Source organism: Manis pentadactyla, chromosome 3 (assembly GCF_030020395.1).
Source record: "Manis pentadactyla isolate mManPen7 chromosome 3, mManPen7.hap1, whole genome shotgun sequence".
NCBI lineage: Eukaryota > Metazoa > Chordata > Mammalia > Pholidota > Manidae > Manis > Manis pentadactyla.
Genome location: NC_080021.1, coordinates 161,074,985 through 161,093,566, shown reverse-complemented (window position 1 = coordinate 161,093,566; position 18,582 = coordinate 161,074,985). Strand labels below are relative to the sequence as shown.

Below are 18,582 nucleotides of genomic sequence, written 5' to 3'. Positions count from 1 at the left end.
AGGGAAAAAAGCGCTGCCATCTCAACATTTGGGTTCTGTGGGGGAGGTGGGCAGTATTTAGAAGCCAAGCCTGGGAGTGGTGTCGAGAATTTTTCCTGTAACTGAGCTCCTACCTGCAAGGGAGGCTCCATAATGTGGACTAGCTATGGACCATGGAAGAAAAGACCATGGGTTTTAGTGAGCAGCTAGTAGATAAGGTCACAACTTTAGGAGTAAGTTTATGGCCCAGGTGAAATAACATGCTGTTCTCTTTGTTATTTACTACCTCATCTTTGCTTTGCTTTGGTATTTATTCCCTTACCTTTGTTTTGCTCCCTTAAAACAGGCCTTCAGACTCTGTCCCTTTATCTATCTACCTGAGAGTAATGCATTTATTCTGTAAAGCTGAAGGGACAGGGGGAAGGGAGAACCAGCAGCATCTTCCACGTTCATTCTCATATAGGTCAATATGGAGAAAGAGTACATATGAAAGTTGAGGGCCTAGAAACTAATTCTCTCACAACCATCACTGCCTTGTACCTTGGAGAGTTTTCACATAACCCTAGAGTACATGGATCCCAGTTTGAGAATCACTGACATATAAAATTTACAAAACAAATAGACTCAGAATTCTAATGTGCAAAGCATTAGGTATTTACAGACGTAAAAACTGAACAAGAGGTAAAATTGTCCAAAGTCACTTTTGCAGAGAATAGTGCACATAGTGGAGTCAATCTTTACTTTAGTAAACTCACTTCTGCCTTTTGTGTAAATGAGCATTTCTAGCTTTTTATTGCACGTTGTATAGAAAGGAGTTAAATAGCAGGCCTGAGACTATTATCCTTTGAAAGTCCTGCTTATAAGGTAGGCCACTGGCAGGTGTCTGAGAACTTGGATTTGGGGAGGGTTCTACCCATTCCCTGATAAAAATGGCTCACTGTGCTGCTGTACATACGAACAATATGGTCTGTGTTGAGCACCTGCTTCCCTTCCAGGAGTCTGGAGTTTTTGTATATGCTAGGTGGAGGGTGCCTATATGATCAACCCCCAATAAAACCCTGGATACCAGTTCTCTCATGAGCTTCTCTACTTGGCAACTTCTCACAAGTGCTGTCACAGCTCATTCCAGGGAAACTAAGGAGTCCTGGTCACTCCACTAGGGGAGGACACTGGAAGTTTGTACCTGGTTTCCTCCAGACTCGACCTCACATACCTTTTCCCTTTGCTGATTCTGCTTTGCATCTGTTCACTGTAATCATAGCTGTGAGTACAATTATCTGCTGAGTCCTGGGTCATCCTGGTGAATCACTGAAACTTCAGGTGGTTTGGAGACTCCCAACACAAATGTAAATCACATTTAATGGACAAGAATAGACTGATTTCAGGTTATTAAGAATATAATAAATAAAAATAGACATCTCAGCACATTTTGAATTTAAGTGATTTTTTTGGATATGGAACCTCTAGAAAAGGGTAAAGGCAATTTACATTCAACTTAATTAAGCTAAATACTTTTAAAATGACAGATAATGATGAAAATTAAAAAATACAGATATTGGTCTTATACTATCAAGAAAAACAAGGATTTCGTGAAAATTACTACCAAAGACATCAGAAGGCACCCTTCCATTGTTGAAAGGAACCAGTAAGAAGATGAGTATGGAAATGTGGCGATAACTAAGAAAAAAAACTGTCCACAATTGAAAGAAAAACAAAAAAGATGACTCAAGTGTTTGTGCTGAAGAAAAAAGGAAAAACCATGCCTCCTTCTTGGCTATAAGCTTGTTCCATCCCCTCCTTACAGGGTCAACGGACAAGTCATGTAAGAGACCAAGGTGTTTAAATAACATTTTCCCCAATGTTTACTTTACTTTTTTTCTTTTGACTTGACAAGCAATACAAAGCTTCCTGTAGAAAAGTTTCAAATTATACAGTATGTATTAACTTATTTTTTAAAAATCACCCCAAATCCTGCCATCCAGAGGCAATCACAATAGGACATTTCAAGTCTTTTCCCTGTTCACTTAAAAAATATAATTGGAAACATTCTCTATGTATAATTTCTCTGAGAATTCTTTCTCAGCAAAATGTGGCTTATGAAGAATGATTAGTGACATGAATTAAATAGACATGGCAAAGACATGTGGAGAGAGAAAGTCTCTGAGCCCAGAGCCCAAATATCTGCCGGCCAAAAGTGAAAACCCAAAGTGAGAGCATGGCTGTGTGCTTCCCTCATGGCTCAGGTTAATATTTGACCAAGATACAAAGAAATGAACAGCAAATACAGATGTTTTTCTGCTTCAGGTGATGGGTCTGGCAGGCAGAAAATGTGGACCACTCACTGTGTTGCCTCAAAGTGCTGACTTCTCATACAGCTGGGGCCCAGGACACTGTGATGAGAGATTCAGGAGTCGTGATGCAGTTAAAAAGTGCTCCTGTGCGTCACAGAGCCTCAATTTCCCTATTTTGTGCTTGACTCCACCACCCTCCTGAAGCAGTACAGGCAGTACAGTGGTTGAGAGTGAGAAGCTCTGCCACTTAGTGGCTGTATGAGCTGAAATTACTGAACTCTTAGCTTTAGTTTTATCAAATGTAAAATGGGAATAGCGACATCAACCTCCAAAAGTTGTTGCAGGATTGCCTAGACAATGCAGAGTAGCCAAAACAAGAGTATTCAACCCCAAAACACTAGTATAGCTTACTAGTTACTAAAAGATAGTAAGCTACCCCATTTCATATTTACATTTTTTTAGTGAGCATGGGGTGGAAACAACTTTTAATTACCTCAAAAGCAACACAAATCAAACTACAAAGACCATCCCAAGAGCCATGGAAATAGCTCTTTAATTCACCAGATTATAGGTGTTCCATTCTGAATGCTAATGATCTGTCTTCCCACAGCAAGTGTGACAACATGAACTTCACTAACAGATCTTTCTCAACATCTGTCAGCTCAGTTTCTACATCTGTTTTCAAAAACATGTATCATCCAGACAGAACTTTGATGAATGAGTGATGGTTTCACCAAAACTCAAAATACGCTCGGTTGCTTTGATGTCCTGCAGGAAGGCAGGTTTCAGGTGGAGAGACAAAGTGGATTCCCCAGGAAACAAGCCTCTGGGTCTGTGATGTGCTGACAGATTAACGGTTCTACTTCTGAGACTCCTATTAACAGCAGTCTACTTCTAAGACTCCTCCATGCTATGGGAGGTGACCCCAGAATGTACTCAAATCATTAACACAATGCTCCCTGTAAAGATTCTGATTCCAATTACTATGCTTGAGGTTGCGATAGGACAAATGTTGGACTCAATTACAAAGGGGAAGAGATTCCAGGATAGAGAAAGTACACTAGTCCAGAGATAGCTTTATCTACACAATAGATTGACAAATAAAACTTAAAAATAATGAACACAAAAGTCCTAAGGCTCCAGGGAAAAATGGCAGTGACATACTGTCTTAGGAAAAAACGATGGACTGGCTCAAGCAGGAGTTCAGTCTGTTACGTCCGCATCCTAGAGCTGGCACTGGCTATTCCCATCTAGGATGAGAAGCAGCATCTTAAACAAGATGGGTCCCAGGGAAGAGTCAATGCAACTCTTCAGTTCCCACTGAATTCAGTTTTCACAGTGAGTCTTCTGTATCTACATTCTCAGTCTACTCTAAAAAATTCAATGTATCCTAAGTCTCAAAACTCTAATATACCATAAATTAATGAATTTTAGTGCAGAAAGCAAGGGCTTTAGCCTGATACAGATCAACATAACCCCAGCTCAACAACTTCCCATATGTGTATTTTAAATGAATGGTCATATATCTCAATTCTCTTAAAATCATTTGAATTTCCAGTAAAAATGGGTTGGAATAATGACTAATATAAAGCATCATAAAAACAAGAACTAGAGTTTTTTGTTAAATTGTTTCATTGCAGCAAGGCCCCTACAACAGGGCCTGGCAAAGAGTAGGGTGAACTCCAAATGCTTACAGAACCATGATGCACGCATGGGCCCCATGCACAGCACCTAGTGCAGGGCATGCATGTGAAGACGTTAGTGCTATGCCAAACGGGGTGGCTACTGCTCCTTCCTTAAGTGGGGACGTGAGGGGTGACTTGTTTTAAGAATGCTAACGAGACAAATCACTGCATCCAAGACTGACTTTATCTCCCAAATAAAAATCTTTCAAAATGACTAACTACAGTGTCCAAGAGAAGGGGGTCTCTTTCTTTTTCTACCAGCTAGCTTGCCCTTCCTGATACGTAAGATCAAATCAACTGAACAGGTCAGTTGAATTTTTTTAAAACAAGCATTAAAAAACTCAGCATACACAGAAAGAATCACAACTAATTCACTTCATGCAAAGAGGTATTAAGCTCTGGGATCTCTTTTGGGTGACACTGGCAAAACACCCAAATGCATAACTGTTGGCTAATGTCTAATCATTGTATAGCATGCTCGCTATCACAGCTGGGCCCACTTGGAGAGAAAACTGTTTCACATATCTTCTTTTGGTCGAGAAAGAGGGGATGCTCTCCGCTGCCTCACATACACAAAGGAAGGAAACTGTCATTCTCAAGGGAAGAAATCATCCATTCACTATATATGGCAGAAGCCTTCATCAGATGTCCTGAGACTTCTGTAAACTCCCAAATTCATGACAACCCATAGAGTACATACCTTTCCATGTAAAACATGTATTCTGATACACACAGACAACAAGGTTGTGTCCAAATGGCAATGCTAGTCAGCTAGGCTCACTTGCTAATGGTTTTAAAGGGCAGCCACAAAAAGCTCAGCAAAGCTACTAGCCACAATGATCTTTTAGGGTTATTTTCAAATAATTAAAATTATAAATGGTGGATAAGTGAAATGTTCATGTTGAATTTAGTACAGCACCCAAATGCTTCAAAAGTATCTTCATTTTTTAAAATAAAAAGGCAATAATGTAAACTTTACCAACACTGGCTCACAAGTATAAAAATAAAGTGGTCAAATCTTCATTGTACATAACTTTGTGTAACCAATAACTTTATTCTGATTAAGTTTCAAAAACAGCTTATTGCTTACACTTAAAAGATTCAGAAGTTAGGAAATAAACCCAATAATCACATCTTTTTCACCATATACAGTAAACTGCACTACAATCTTTTCATTTGAAGGCAAGATTAGTTTACAGTTCTTCAGACAGCAAATGCCTTTCTAGAACTGTCTTTTTAAAAGCTGTCAATGTTCAAATGCTGTTTCTGGTTAACAAAACCCATGTGCCCCCATCACCACAAGTCAGAGTTCTGAAATGCCTGCCACTAGTGGAGTTTATTTAGATGATAGATTTATGTGTCTCTATGCACCTCTCTGAGGCTTTTAGCTGTCTCTAACATACCAACTGTTTGTCAAAGCTTTCCAGCAGAACTGACACCAGGCAAGAGTAAACTAGAGTTTGACAGGCCCTGCAAGGCTAATGACACTATATGAGGATATTTTTAAACTTAATTTAAGAATACCTCCCCCAACCTCTTGCAGCCTACTTTCTCCCAAGGAGGTAAATAACAGAGACATCATTTTATAGTACTGCACACATTAAATGTCTTCTAAAATGGAAAACAAAACAAAACAAAAACCAGGAAGTATACCTGACCTGAGGTGACTGTTTTCACAGAAAATACTGGAAACAACTAACATCTGCACATCAGTATTTGTTTCTCATCTTTGAGATCAGGAAGCTATATAACTCAAAGGTGAATATAGGCTAGTAGCAAAGGGCATGGGATTTAGGTCAGGAGGCCAGGTTTAACATAACTGTTCATTATTATCTACACAACACAATTAACCTATAATTTCTCATGTATTAGTAAGAGCCGACATCACTTTATGACAGTTAATTATTGAAACTTTTCCAGTGCCAGCCATTGTGAAAACATAACAAATATCTTATTTAATCCTCAAGAGAAAATTATGTTGATGAAACCACAGAAACTAAAATTAATACCTTTCTGAGGAATGATTTTGGCAGTAGCTATGGAAACAGCTACCTCAGATCAGAGCTTTCTGAATGGAGAGGGATCTATGGGCAAAGTCTTCTTCTGGGTGGAAGATCCCACCATCAAAAGCCCAGTGTTATCAAGGAGAGTAAACCCTGAGTGTGGGTGGGATGTGAGCAGTCTGGACTCTACCTCTCACTTCCCAAAATATTTCCCTTTTTACTGTTATTTACAGACTTCCCTTTTACTTCCTCTCCTCCTGTTTTCCCTCACCACATTTTCCTTCCCCCTGTGCCACTGAGTTTTATTATTAGTACCATCAGTCATTTCCATAGTCAATCTAGTAACATTGAAAATATGGTTTTATACTTATTTAAATTGAAGTTATTAACATGCAGTGAAATTCACCTTTTAATATGTATACTTTTATAAATTTCTATAGAAGAATGCAGTCATACAACACCCACCATGATCAAGATATACAAAACTCCCACCAACATAAAAATCTCCTGGTGTCCCTCTGAATTCAACCGGTCCACCCAGGCAACAGTCCCCACACCCATTTGTTTTCCGTCCTTATAGGTCTGTTCTTTGCCAGAAGGTAGTAGGAATGGGATTCCACAGTATGGAGCCTTCTGAGTCAGGCTTCCTTCACTTAGCATGATGCATTTCAGATTCAACCACTTTGACAGCATCAGCAGTTTGTTCCCTCTTAGTGCTGAATAGTATTATGCTGTATGGATGTACTGTGGTCTGCTAACTCATTCACCAGTTGAAAAACACTGGGTTATTTCCAGGTTTTGGTGACTATGAATAAAGCCACTATAAACATCATTCACAGGTTTTTTGCAAACATAAATGTTCATTTCTTTTAGTTAAATTCCTAGGAGTGGGACTGCTGGGTGGCATGGTAAATTGTATGTTAAACTTAATAAGAAAATGCCAGACTGTTTTCCCACATGGCTGTACAATTTTGCATTCCTACCAGCAATGTAGAAGAGTGCCAGTTGCTATATATCAGCCCCACCACTTTTTACCATTTCATAACTATGAAGCGGTATCACGTTGCAGTTTTACCAGTATTACCTAATAGATAATGACAGTAAGCAGCCTGTCACATGCTTATATATTGTCCATATATGTCCTCTAGTGAAATGTAAAATCAAATTTTTGCACAATTTTTATAGGGTTAAGTTTCAGGAGTCCTTTTTATTTTTACATTTGCTATTCCACACAATACATTGCTACTATTTTTGTTTTATCTTCCTTTTAAACATTTGTGGAGAACTATGTTTTCTTGTAATGAAATCACAACTCTAAACATGACAGAATATATAACATGTCAATTTCCAAGTTTGATATTGTACTAGAGTTACATAAGATGTAACCAAAGGTGGATACTGGAAGGGCACACAAGAATCTCTATACTATCTTCCTGACTTCCTGTGAATCTGCAATTATTTAAAAATCAAAAGTTTTTTAAAGTTAAATAAACATTAGTGATATTGGTAATTATCTCATATATGTAAATTTTATATATGAGAAAATGTATTCCAAGTCACATTTCAGAGTACTACTTTTAGTGCAATTTGGGTAATTAAACTGTATAAAAAAACACAAACTTTAAAAATGCAGACTGGAAAATTTCTAAATGGGTGAAATACACAAAGGTGTATGAGATGTTATGAATGCTGGTGGGTCTGCAGACCAAAGGAAAGGAGAAACACAACTACTCTTAAGAGGCTGAAATTTTTATAACACAGATTTACATATGTATCTGAGTATCACACAGATACAGCCTGCTATTGAAACAAACTCTTAATTATAACACAGTATGGTAAAATCCTGTATCCTTCTCCAAGCTGTTTTCTCCATAGAAAGGAGTCAAGAAGCATTACTTCAATATGTTAAACATGATCACTGCTGTGGAGTGGCATGGAACTAGAGAAGACTTTCATTCTGTATTTTACAATCTTTGGCCTCTTTAAAAATTTTGATGACAAACACACATTACTTGTATAGCTAAAACAACATGCCTTTGAAAATAAAACTTAAAAATAAGGACCAAGAGCCTTATGTGATCTATATGTTAAAATTCTAACATTAAATAAACAAGTCAAAGTTCAATAGTGTGGTTTAGCCTTATCTGCTGCGGAGATACCCTGTGCCTCATGTGTCTCAGACTGATAACCTGAGCTCCAAGCTCGGCCTGTCATTTTCCTGGAACATCTTTGGGAGAAACAGAATGTGATTAAGGATGAACAAACACATCAGGCTCGCTTGTTTGCCTTCCCCAGTGCAGGTGGGCTGTCCGCCTTGCGTGCACAGCAGGCTCAGGTTAAAAGGCTGTCAGGCCTTATCTATGCCAAACTTACACTGCAGTAGTTCCATGGGCCATAGCTGTGGGGTGGGGATCCCCAAATCAGTGTGTAGCAAAGAGCACAGACACAGTAATACTGTCTCAGACTGCAAGCTAAAGGAGACTGAATAGTTCTGAGGCTATCACTAAGATTAATGGAATTTTGAAATTGAATGGTGATTGTCCCTGTCAAATTGAGAAGCCTAAAAATGTACATATATTAACTGCTGGGCTTGCCAGGAAAAGGAGCTATTTTCATGTTGATGCCTGCTTCATTTTCTAATTATAAAAAAGGATTCTTAGTGAAGCAATACTTCAGAAGTACTCAAATTTTCTTCTTGTTTCTAAAAACATCTGAGCCACTGATCTCACTCTTAGTTCTAAGTTGACTAAAATGTTCTGTAATGTCCATATTATTACTGAAAATAGCTTTGAGAAACATAAGAAAGGAATAATACCAAACGATAATGACCTCTGGATGGCTTCTTCCTAGAGAAAGTTTGAAGCAAATTTCTGCAATACTACTGAGTTTATACCTTCTATTGTCTACTGTAAAAGTGAGCAACATATCCTTCAATTCTTTAAAAAAAACCAAAAAGCAAAAATCTTTTAGATATTGTGGTATTTGAAACAATACATACTATGAATAATGTTTCATTATTCTGAATGTTTCATAATTCATAAGATCTTCCATTTTGTGTGCTCTGAAAAATCTGAAACAATAATTTATGTTAATAATATACTATCATTTAAAAATTATTTTTACAGATGTCTATTATTTCTAAAATGGTTTCAAACTAATTTCATAATATCTGAAAGATGTACACTTTTGATATTTTTATTTATTTGTTAGAAATTATCTACACTAGATAAATATCCTGACACTAGGAAACATTAATGCTTACCACATCTCTCTAGGAAGAAACACCTTAAAAGGATGCTTTAATCCAGCCCTTCCTTTTGGTCTTTCAAAACTACCAAAAGAACAAATGATATCATCACTGGAAGTTCTCAATCTAAATCCTCTCAGAATGTAATACAGTTCCACAAGAAGAATGACCCTAGCTATTTAAGCCCCACTCACTGAGCACCAAATACCAACTCCACAAGTATTTACTGAAAAAGGGATAAATGAATGAGAGTAATGTTCCTTATTCCACAATTTTCCTTAAAACTTTTAAAGTGACAAGCTGGAATCCTCAAATTATGTAATATAAGATGATTTTATTACATTTCAAATATATGCTTTGTGGAAGAAATTACTCTGAGTTCCACAATAGCAAAGAAAGCTGTTACTCTTCCATTGCCCAAAAATCAACAGCTACCAAATATAAAACTGTGACATGATTAAAGCCAGGAAAAGGCAACTGAATGGATCTGTGGATCATAATTTGTTTTTTTAGGTTTTTCTTTTTCTTTTTTTTTTTAACTACAGTGGCTGACTTACTACATTTCACACCACTTAGAGTTTTTGAATTAAATATGGGTCAACAATCACTAAACACATCAACAAGTGACACTCATTGAAATAAATCATACCAAATGACTAGCATATTATAAGCTGCTATGACACTACCTCTGCTTTCATAAATAAAAAATGAGAATTAAACTTTCATAGTAAAATATTTCACCAGACTAGATTGCAAACTTTGACATAGTCAATTTATCATTGTAAAAATCAGATGGGTCTCAGTCGGCTTTGGTCAGAAAGCTCATTAGTCTATTAAAATTATACTTTTGCCAGGATGTCATGATTCTTTTTACTGAAAAATATCTACTATTTAGTGAAAAGATTACACAATACATTTTTTTTTTTGCTTTGTCCAAAGAAAATAAGTGCTTAAAACTGATTAATTTTTAAATCAATTATCCTCAAATGACTCTGGGAAAAAAATTCTCGGAGTTTTAATTAACCTTAAGCATTCATTATTGCTGTAATGAAAAGTGGTCAATTTTTTTGACTACTTTTTCCACTTATTTAAAGTAAAATATTTTGCTTCTAAAGAAAGATGGAATCTATTTTATATTTCAAAGAGAAAAATACCTGTGCTTTAAAATCTTACCTTAAAGGCAATTTTATCTCAAAAATTATTAGTGAAAAGATGATTTTAAACTGAAATTAAAACTAAAAGCAATTCTCAAACGCATGCCGTATTATGGGTTTGTGCAATCCCATATGATTCCTACTGCAAATCCCCTTCTGCATGTGGCCACACAAATCCCGTGCCCCTCCCAGCACTGACGAGCCCTGTGCAGGGATGACCTCTCTTCCAGCTGCTTAGGCCCAGAACCCCAGCTTCCTCTACACCTGGTCTAAGTCAACCCTGCCTCTGATCAGCTTCACTTCTCTTTGCCCGCTGGTTCAGGCCAACATCATCTTTCACATGATTACTGAAACTGGCCTCTGCTCCAGTCCTACTCCCTCCAGTAACATTCTCCCCACCAGAAGCGGAACATCCTTCTGAATTCCAAATCTTATTATACTACTATTCCACTTCTTAGCAGGCAGTAAAGGCTCTCCAGTATGTTCAAGATGAAGTACAAAACAGAACGATGTTGTCCAGAAGAAATACAATGCGAGCCACATCTGCAATTTTTAACTTTTTTTAGGAGCCACCTTAAAACACTGGTGAGGGACAGTTATCATTCATTGAGTACAGTTTCAGTTTAGAAAGGTGAGAAAGTTCTAGAGATGGAGGAGCATGATGGCCACACAACAATGGGAATGTGCTTAATACCACTGAACTGTATACACCTAAAAATGATGACAATGAAAAGTTTATGTTAAGTACTTTACCACAATAAAAAGAGAAACAGAAATGAGTTTTAATATATCTTATTTAACTCAACATATCCAAAATACTATCATTTTGACATGTTACAACATAAAAACTATTAATGAGATGTTCTGCATTTTTTTTCTTACCTGCTATGTAGTTACTCTTTCAGCACATATCAATTTGGACACTAAGTTTTCAAGGGTGTGTGAAATGTGAAACATGGACCTACCAAAACTATAGTTGTGTGTCATGTGTTTAAGCTGCTTCAGTTTTTAAATTCAGCTTACTTAAAATTAAATAAAATTTAAAGTACTGTTCTTCAGTAACAATAACCACATTCCAAGTGTCCAACAGTCAGAAGTGACCAGTGGCTAATGTATTTGACTGTACTGTTCTAGATCGTCTGAGGCTTCCTCTCCCTCTTCACATTCCAGCTCACCTGACATTTTATTTCCTAGACTTTACAATTCCCTCCCACTTCCAGGGTTCTGAGCACACTGTTCATTCACCTGACCCCTTCTCCAACTAGCTCTTCTCATCTTTCAGGTCTCAGGTTAAGATCATTAGGTACTGCTTCTTCCAGGAAGCTTTTCCACACCCCTGTGCCACCAGCCCCAAATTTATAACCCAAATTCATAAGGTCCTTCACCACATGCCAGATTTTTACTATACTAGATATTTTCCTACTGCTTCCTAATTGCTTATCTCATTTTCAGTAACTTCCATTATTCTATAATATTTATGAAAGCAGAAATTAAGGATGTACATCTATCACTTAACCACATAGCAAAACCTAAATAAATATTAACTGAACAAACAAATGAATAAACAAATGAGAGGGTGCCAGGAACCTAGTCCCTCCTTGGAAATATTTATCTGCTCTGCTCCTGGTTGGCTGAAAAGCAACGAGAGATTCATGCAGCGTTAGCTGTAGCAGTGACTAACTCTGAAGGCGGCCATATGCCAGGCCCCCCTTTCTCATTTCACACTCACAACAACCGCGGTTCACAGATGAGGTTCAGAGTGGTGGGTCTACATGGCAAGGTGGCCTAAGTGGAGGACACAGGCAGCCCTTTCATGCAGGCACTCAAACAGCCTCACTCAATGTAACGGAGGCTTAGAACTGCCTGTCATCCAAAGGGTAACAAAGATGAATGCAGAGAACCTTTGACCCTTAATCAATAAATCCAAAGTTGGCTAGCTAGAACTGTGCTCTTACCTATGTGTATGAACTCGTGTTAGAAAATGACACCAGTAATTTGTGGGAACATGCCTGAAATATACCATTGGTAACTTAAGCTCAATTAATTACAAGTATAAAAATATTCTCACTTTATACAAAAAACACTTTATAATTTTCTTTGTTGATTTTAAAAACATGCTTGTGAGGGAATAAATAACCTAATTTATTCTAAAATATTAGAAAAACTAACAATAGTGAATCCACTAGCAGAATAATAACTGCACCTTTTGAAAACTATAACCTCTCTGCTGTCAATCACTGTTGACCAAGCAAAACTCTACAGATTGTTCAGAGCCATCTGGCAGCTGCTCAGTTTGGCATGCATTGGCTGGTACTGACCCAGTCAGTGTTAGTGTGAAAGGGGTGACCCCCATCTCTGGAACCCTGACCCCAGCTCACTTACTCAATTAAAACCCAGTCAGTGTTAGTGTGAAAGGGGTGACCCCCATCTCTGGAACCCTTATCCCAGCTCACTTACTCAATTAAAAAATCCATCAGTAATCACCACTCACACAGACAAGATCAGAAAAATGGACCATTCAGCAAGGCAAGCTAAAAAGTAAGATTCCTTTCTTACAATACTCTTTAATCATGGGTTATCTGAAGTCCTACTTATTTACCTAATAATGTTTTTACAATTAGTCCTCAGGAGAAACGAGTTCCAAACTAAAAATTTAAAGACTTCAATCAATTTCCTTTGCCTCAAAGTTTTCTTTCAGCAGATAAAGAAAAATCTATAGTAACAAGACAACATTTCATACATTTATACATTTTTTCCTATAGACATCTATAGCCTTCAGAAAGTATATTATTTGTAGTCATGCCCATCTGACATTTTCCATTTTACTCAAAAGATTTTATGGTTTGGTATTACAGCAATATACAAATTTGACAGCTTGCAATAGGATCTAGTCCCTGTAGCAAATCATTCTGACAGTTAAGCACTACACAGCTACTAATGCATTTTTTTTAACACTACACTTACTTAAAAATCTTACAGAGTTGGAGACATGTGTATGTTGAAATCCCAAAGAACATTCTTGGAGATATAAATTTTATACTGGACTTATTAAATAATAGGACACTACACACTACATCACAATTATGTCATTTGCAGTACTGCGTTTTCCTCCTTCAGCAGTTAACTATTAAATTTTTCTTCAACTGCATTTAAACAATAAACATGCTTAGCATTATCAATGTTTATTATTTTCTTAGAACTCCCTTTATCTTAAAAATAACTGAAGGTGTGAATAAATCAGTACAAGTTAATGTGAAATATAATGACTTTTTTGATTGCCTTTACAATGCTTTCTTTCAGAGTGATGAAAGATAATCAATAAGTCTTTACATTTCCTGAACTGCATTAACAGAGGCTTCATAAAATACAACCATGATTCCTCTAGAAAGAAAGCTCTGCTGCTCTCTAACATTGCTGTTACATGAATAGGACTCAGAGTGATCTCACACCACCAGAGGCCGACCCCACCTCTGCTCTCAGTACCTATTTTTAGTATTCAACACATCTGATAATGTAAGCCAGTTAGCAAGAGAACAAGTGCCTTCTTCGAAGAAAATAGGAAGCATGAATGTATTTTTCCCCTTGATTCAACTCTTCAGAAGGAATACCACAGTGAAACCACTCTATTTTCAGAATTGATGTACCTTTCAGAACTATAATCTTTGGCTTTCAAGTTCACTATTATTTGCCTTCAGGTACAAATCTTAAAGTGTATAGAGGCTTCTAAGCAGAATAGTTGGTCTCAGCCAAATACCGAAAGGCTCATAAGCTCAGTCATCATTGCAGAGTAAATTCCTTTTCAAAGCAATGTTCTTCACTGGGAGAACATTTGTGCCTGGGCCTGGTTCACTTGTCAAATACAAACTGGAGGTCATCAAATGCCTGGGGGCAACTTCCACTATTCTAAAATTCATTTCTCCCTCTATTTGGTTTCAGAAATAGGATTTCAAATGTAAAAATCCTGGGGAAGGTCTACAGACACAGAAGCAGAAGGCACAGGGCCAGGTCGCTGTGAGGATCAGCGTGTGGCCAATGAACTACGCCAAGTTTCTCAGGCAGCAGCAGCAATCAAGAAAGACAGCATTTGGTTTGAAAGAAGTGATTCAATATTCACATATTCTTTTTTTTTTATTTTGGTATTAATATACAATCACATGAGCAATATTGTGGTTACTAGATTCCCCCATTATCAAGTCCTCACCATACCCCATTGTAGTCACCGTCCATCAGTGTAGTAAGATGCTATAGAGTCACTACTTGTCTTCTCTGTGCTATACCGCCTTCCTCATACCTCCCACCCACCCCCACATTATGTGTGCTAATCATAATGCCGCTTATTCCCCTTCTCCCTCCCTTCCCACCCACCCTCCCCAGTCCCTTTCCCTTTGGTAACTGTTAGTCCATTCTTGGGTTCTGTGATTCTGCTGCTGTTTTGTTCCTTCAGTTTTTGCTTTGTTCTTACACTCCACAGATAAGTGAAATCATTTGATACCTGTATTTCTCCACCTGGCTTATTTCACTGAGCATAATACACTCTAGCTCCACCTATGTTGTTGCAAATGGTAGGATTTGTTTTCTTCTTATGGCTGAATAGTATTCCATTGTGTACATGTACCACCTCTTCTTTATCCATTCATCTACTGATGGACACTTAGGTTGCTTCCATTTCTTGGCCATTGTACATAATAGTGCTCTGATAAACATAGGGGTGCATATGTCTTTTTGAATCTGGGATCCTGCATTCTTAGGGTAAATTCCTAGGAGTGGAATTCCTGGGTCAAATGGTATTTCTATTTTGAATTTTTTGAGGACCCTCAATACTGCTTTCCACAATAGGTCAACTAATTTACATTCCCACCATCAGTGTAGGAGGGTTCTCCTTTCTCCACATCCTCACCAGCATTTGTTGTTGTTTGTCTTTTGGATGTTCGCCATCCTAACTGGTGTGAGGTGATATCTCATTGTGGTTTCAATTTGCATTTATCTGATGATTAGTGATGTGGAGCATCTTTTCGTGTGCCTGTTGGCCATCTGAGTTTCTTCTTTGGAGTAGTGTCTGTTCAGATCCTCTGCCCATTTTTTAATTGGATTATTTGCTTTTTGGGTGTTGAGTCATGTGAGTTCTTTATATATTTTAGATGTCAAACTCTTATTGGAGATGTCATTTATGAATATATTCTCCATACTGTAGGATGCCTTTTTGTTCTATTGATGGTATCCTTTGCTGTACAGAAGCTTTTTAGTTTGATATAGTCCCACTTGTTCATTTTTGTTTTTGTTTCCCTTTCCCAGGAAAAATTCACATAGTCTTAACAACATTTCTATTTCAGAATTTTCCCTCCAAATAGGAAGAATGTTTAAAACTAATGGTTGCATTTAGGGTCTGCTGCAGTTTTCCAAGATGCCTTAGAATCCACAAACTTGCCTGCTGTTTTATTTATATAAACTCCATGGATCTTTTAATTAGTTTAATCTTTGAGAAGTGATCAGTGTGTGTAATAGACATCTACAGTAAGCATGTAACAAATGTCAGAATTTCATACTTTTTTACCCTTTTTGCTAGGTTTTTTAAATGTTCTTCCCTTAAATTTTTTTTTTTCATTTGTACCAAGTATTTATTTTCTCTAGGAATCTGTGGAGCTTCCTCTCACTCATCCAGAATATTATGAATAGATGGGTATAAAACCCCTTCTTCCCTTAAATTTTATAATCAAATCTAAAAATATTTTGTTGATCTGATTCCAAAAGACAACACTGATACTGAAGATCATCCAGCAGATGATACTGCTTCTTCCATGTGATCACACTAAAAATACATCATCCTCTCTAAATTCCTGTCCTTGAGCTTTGTTCCTGATAGTTTGTACTGGTAATATTTTTCTACTGTGAACACCAAAAAAAGACATTCTAATATCATGTGTGTTTTAAATTTTTCTACTTCCTTTTTCTGTGTTCTCATCTTTGCACAATTTAGGTCCTCTTCCAGAGATTCCGTTACGACCCAGCCAAACAACCGTGTTAGTAGAGAAAATAAGACAAAAGGAAGTAAGAAAAGAAAATGACAGTAAATTCTAAAATCTACACCAAATTGGGGCAATTGTTTTTTATTTATCTTCAGGCATACCAATTATCTATGACTTCAAACCCCCAGACTGGCTATCCCTGAGCACACCATTCAAGTGGGGAGTTGGAAATGTTCTCAGCATCCCCATTCTTTTTCCTACCAGGTGCCAAAGCTCTGATGTTGCCTAGATGAGTGGAGAAGGTACTAGAGGACAGGGGGCAGGGGTTGGGAATGACAGGATTTGCCAAAGGATAACTTTTCCCTCATTGAAAAGTCACTCAGAAGCAAAATAATTCATTTTAAATGAGTAGGTAAGAAAAATACTAAGTAATAGAATTTGCATTAATGATCAGAAGAATGCTTAAGCTGACCAAGAAAATGAATCTCCCTTCTGGATATGACTTTCAATATAGCCTATTCAGGTAAGTTTCAACCATTTATTTCCTGTAAGGAGATCACTCTGCTTAATTACCTGGTGTTTGTTGGATAGCAACCTGTAGTATTTTTTTGATGACGTAATAGTTACTTTAGTAAACCTTGAGATAATTACACAAAAACTAAATATTTCAAAGAAGAGAAAAGAATGAACTAATTATATAAAGACCACAATAGCAAAATACATTTTTGTACTAAAACTTAGTTCAGTTTTTTTTTAAATTAATGAATTTTATTTCAAGTATTTAAAATTACCAGCCACATAAATAAAGCACAATGTCTTGAAAATAACTCTAGTTTCATCCTTGTTGTCCATTTAATTATATGAGAAGATGGCCACACCTGTGATATTACCAAACAAGGTGGCTGGATGAGATAAGCATTCTTTATAAAGCACACGCTCTTTTAGAATCAACATAATCCACCGAAGAGCATTGAAAGGGTTGTTTTTCATTTGCTGTCTCTTTTTTTAAATGGTCACTAAAAGAGGAAAATATCTGCTAAAGTAAACAAATTTCTTTTCTTCCATCCTGTAGAAAATCTTCCTACACAAATAATTGTACAGAGGAGTATCTCCAAAGCTGCAAGTTGAACCTATGAATAAATAAAAGGCTAATGACAATATTAACAAAATATTTAAATGCTTCTTGCATAAATTCCAGTACTCCATATTCTAGAAAGACTGCTAATAAAAATCAGCATTTTTTTAATATACATCTTTCATACTTCAGAAGACATTTTAAACATATGTGTGCCATCAGCCATTCTTTAAGGGTCTGCAGTTCACTAGCTGTTACCAGTGTCGCTTATTACTCATACAGAAGAACACTATCCTGGCCCAAGAGAAAGCAGTTCATTTTATATAGCTAAATGAGAAACTGAACTAAAAAACTGCCCTATGGGATTGAGTACTTTGCAAGCAGTACTCTCCCGACCCTGCTGCCATCCCGTGGGCCTGCGCACCCAGCATGCACCACCATACATACCCACATACACACATACATCTACCTTTACAAGTGTGAGCAGGGCTCACATTAGGCACTTGCTAAGGAGGTGATTTAAGGAAAAATGGAATGAGAAACTGGTACAGCAGCACCACCTAGTGGGCCCTGCAGAGAGGCTCAGAGTTCCCCTTGCTAATGCTTCATGGATGAGCAATTTGTTCTACCTGTTATCAGGTCACTCTAGCTTTCAATCCCCAACTGACTAGAGGTTCCAAGATCAGACCTCACAGATAACAAACAGAGCAAGCGCTGCATAGATTTTCCATAGGCTCTCTCAAGTACTGGTAGGCCCTGCGACCTCAGCACATGTTCCCTTTGATGCCAATCAGGAAATCACAAATTTACCATCATGACTTTTAAAAGGGAAACCATAAAAGGCACAGGCCATTTAGCATTGTCTAATCAACCCTCCAGACACACTAATTTTAAGTCAGAAACATAAATAACAAAATAATTTGCTGCATTTACTCATTCCATAAATATTCAGTAAACTATGTACATAATTTTAATTGTTATGAAACTTTATTAGTCTGCAAAGTTGTTCAATTTCTATAAGAACAGGGAATGCTAAAATACCTAATCAGATTACAGAATTATTTATACAGTAGCAAACATGCACATATGTTGCTAAATTTTATTACTTTAATGACAAATATGAAATTCAAACAACTTGGTCCCCAAAATTCTCTAGGATTGTTTTTAAAAGCAAATTAAGAATTT

At 37.1% G+C, this 18,582-nt stretch overlaps 1 protein-coding gene across 8 annotated transcripts in view; it reads right to left on the bottom strand.

The window, feature by feature from the left end:
* KDM4C (lysine demethylase 4C) overlaps positions 1-18,582 on the bottom strand; it is a 490,870-nt gene that overhangs the window by 83,902 nt on the left and 388,386 nt on the right. The window contains exon 19 of one of the 8 annotated variants that reach the window (XM_057498659.1): positions 14,748-17,452. The exons of the other annotated variants lie outside the window; for them this stretch is intronic. Within the exon in view, the coding sequence (XP_057354642.1) occupies positions 17,339-17,452 (114 nt within the window). The 3' untranslated portion in view covers positions 14,748-17,338. Of the gene's footprint in view, positions 1-14,747; positions 17,453-18,582 lie in introns of those variants that run through there. 8 annotated transcript variants of the gene reach the window in all.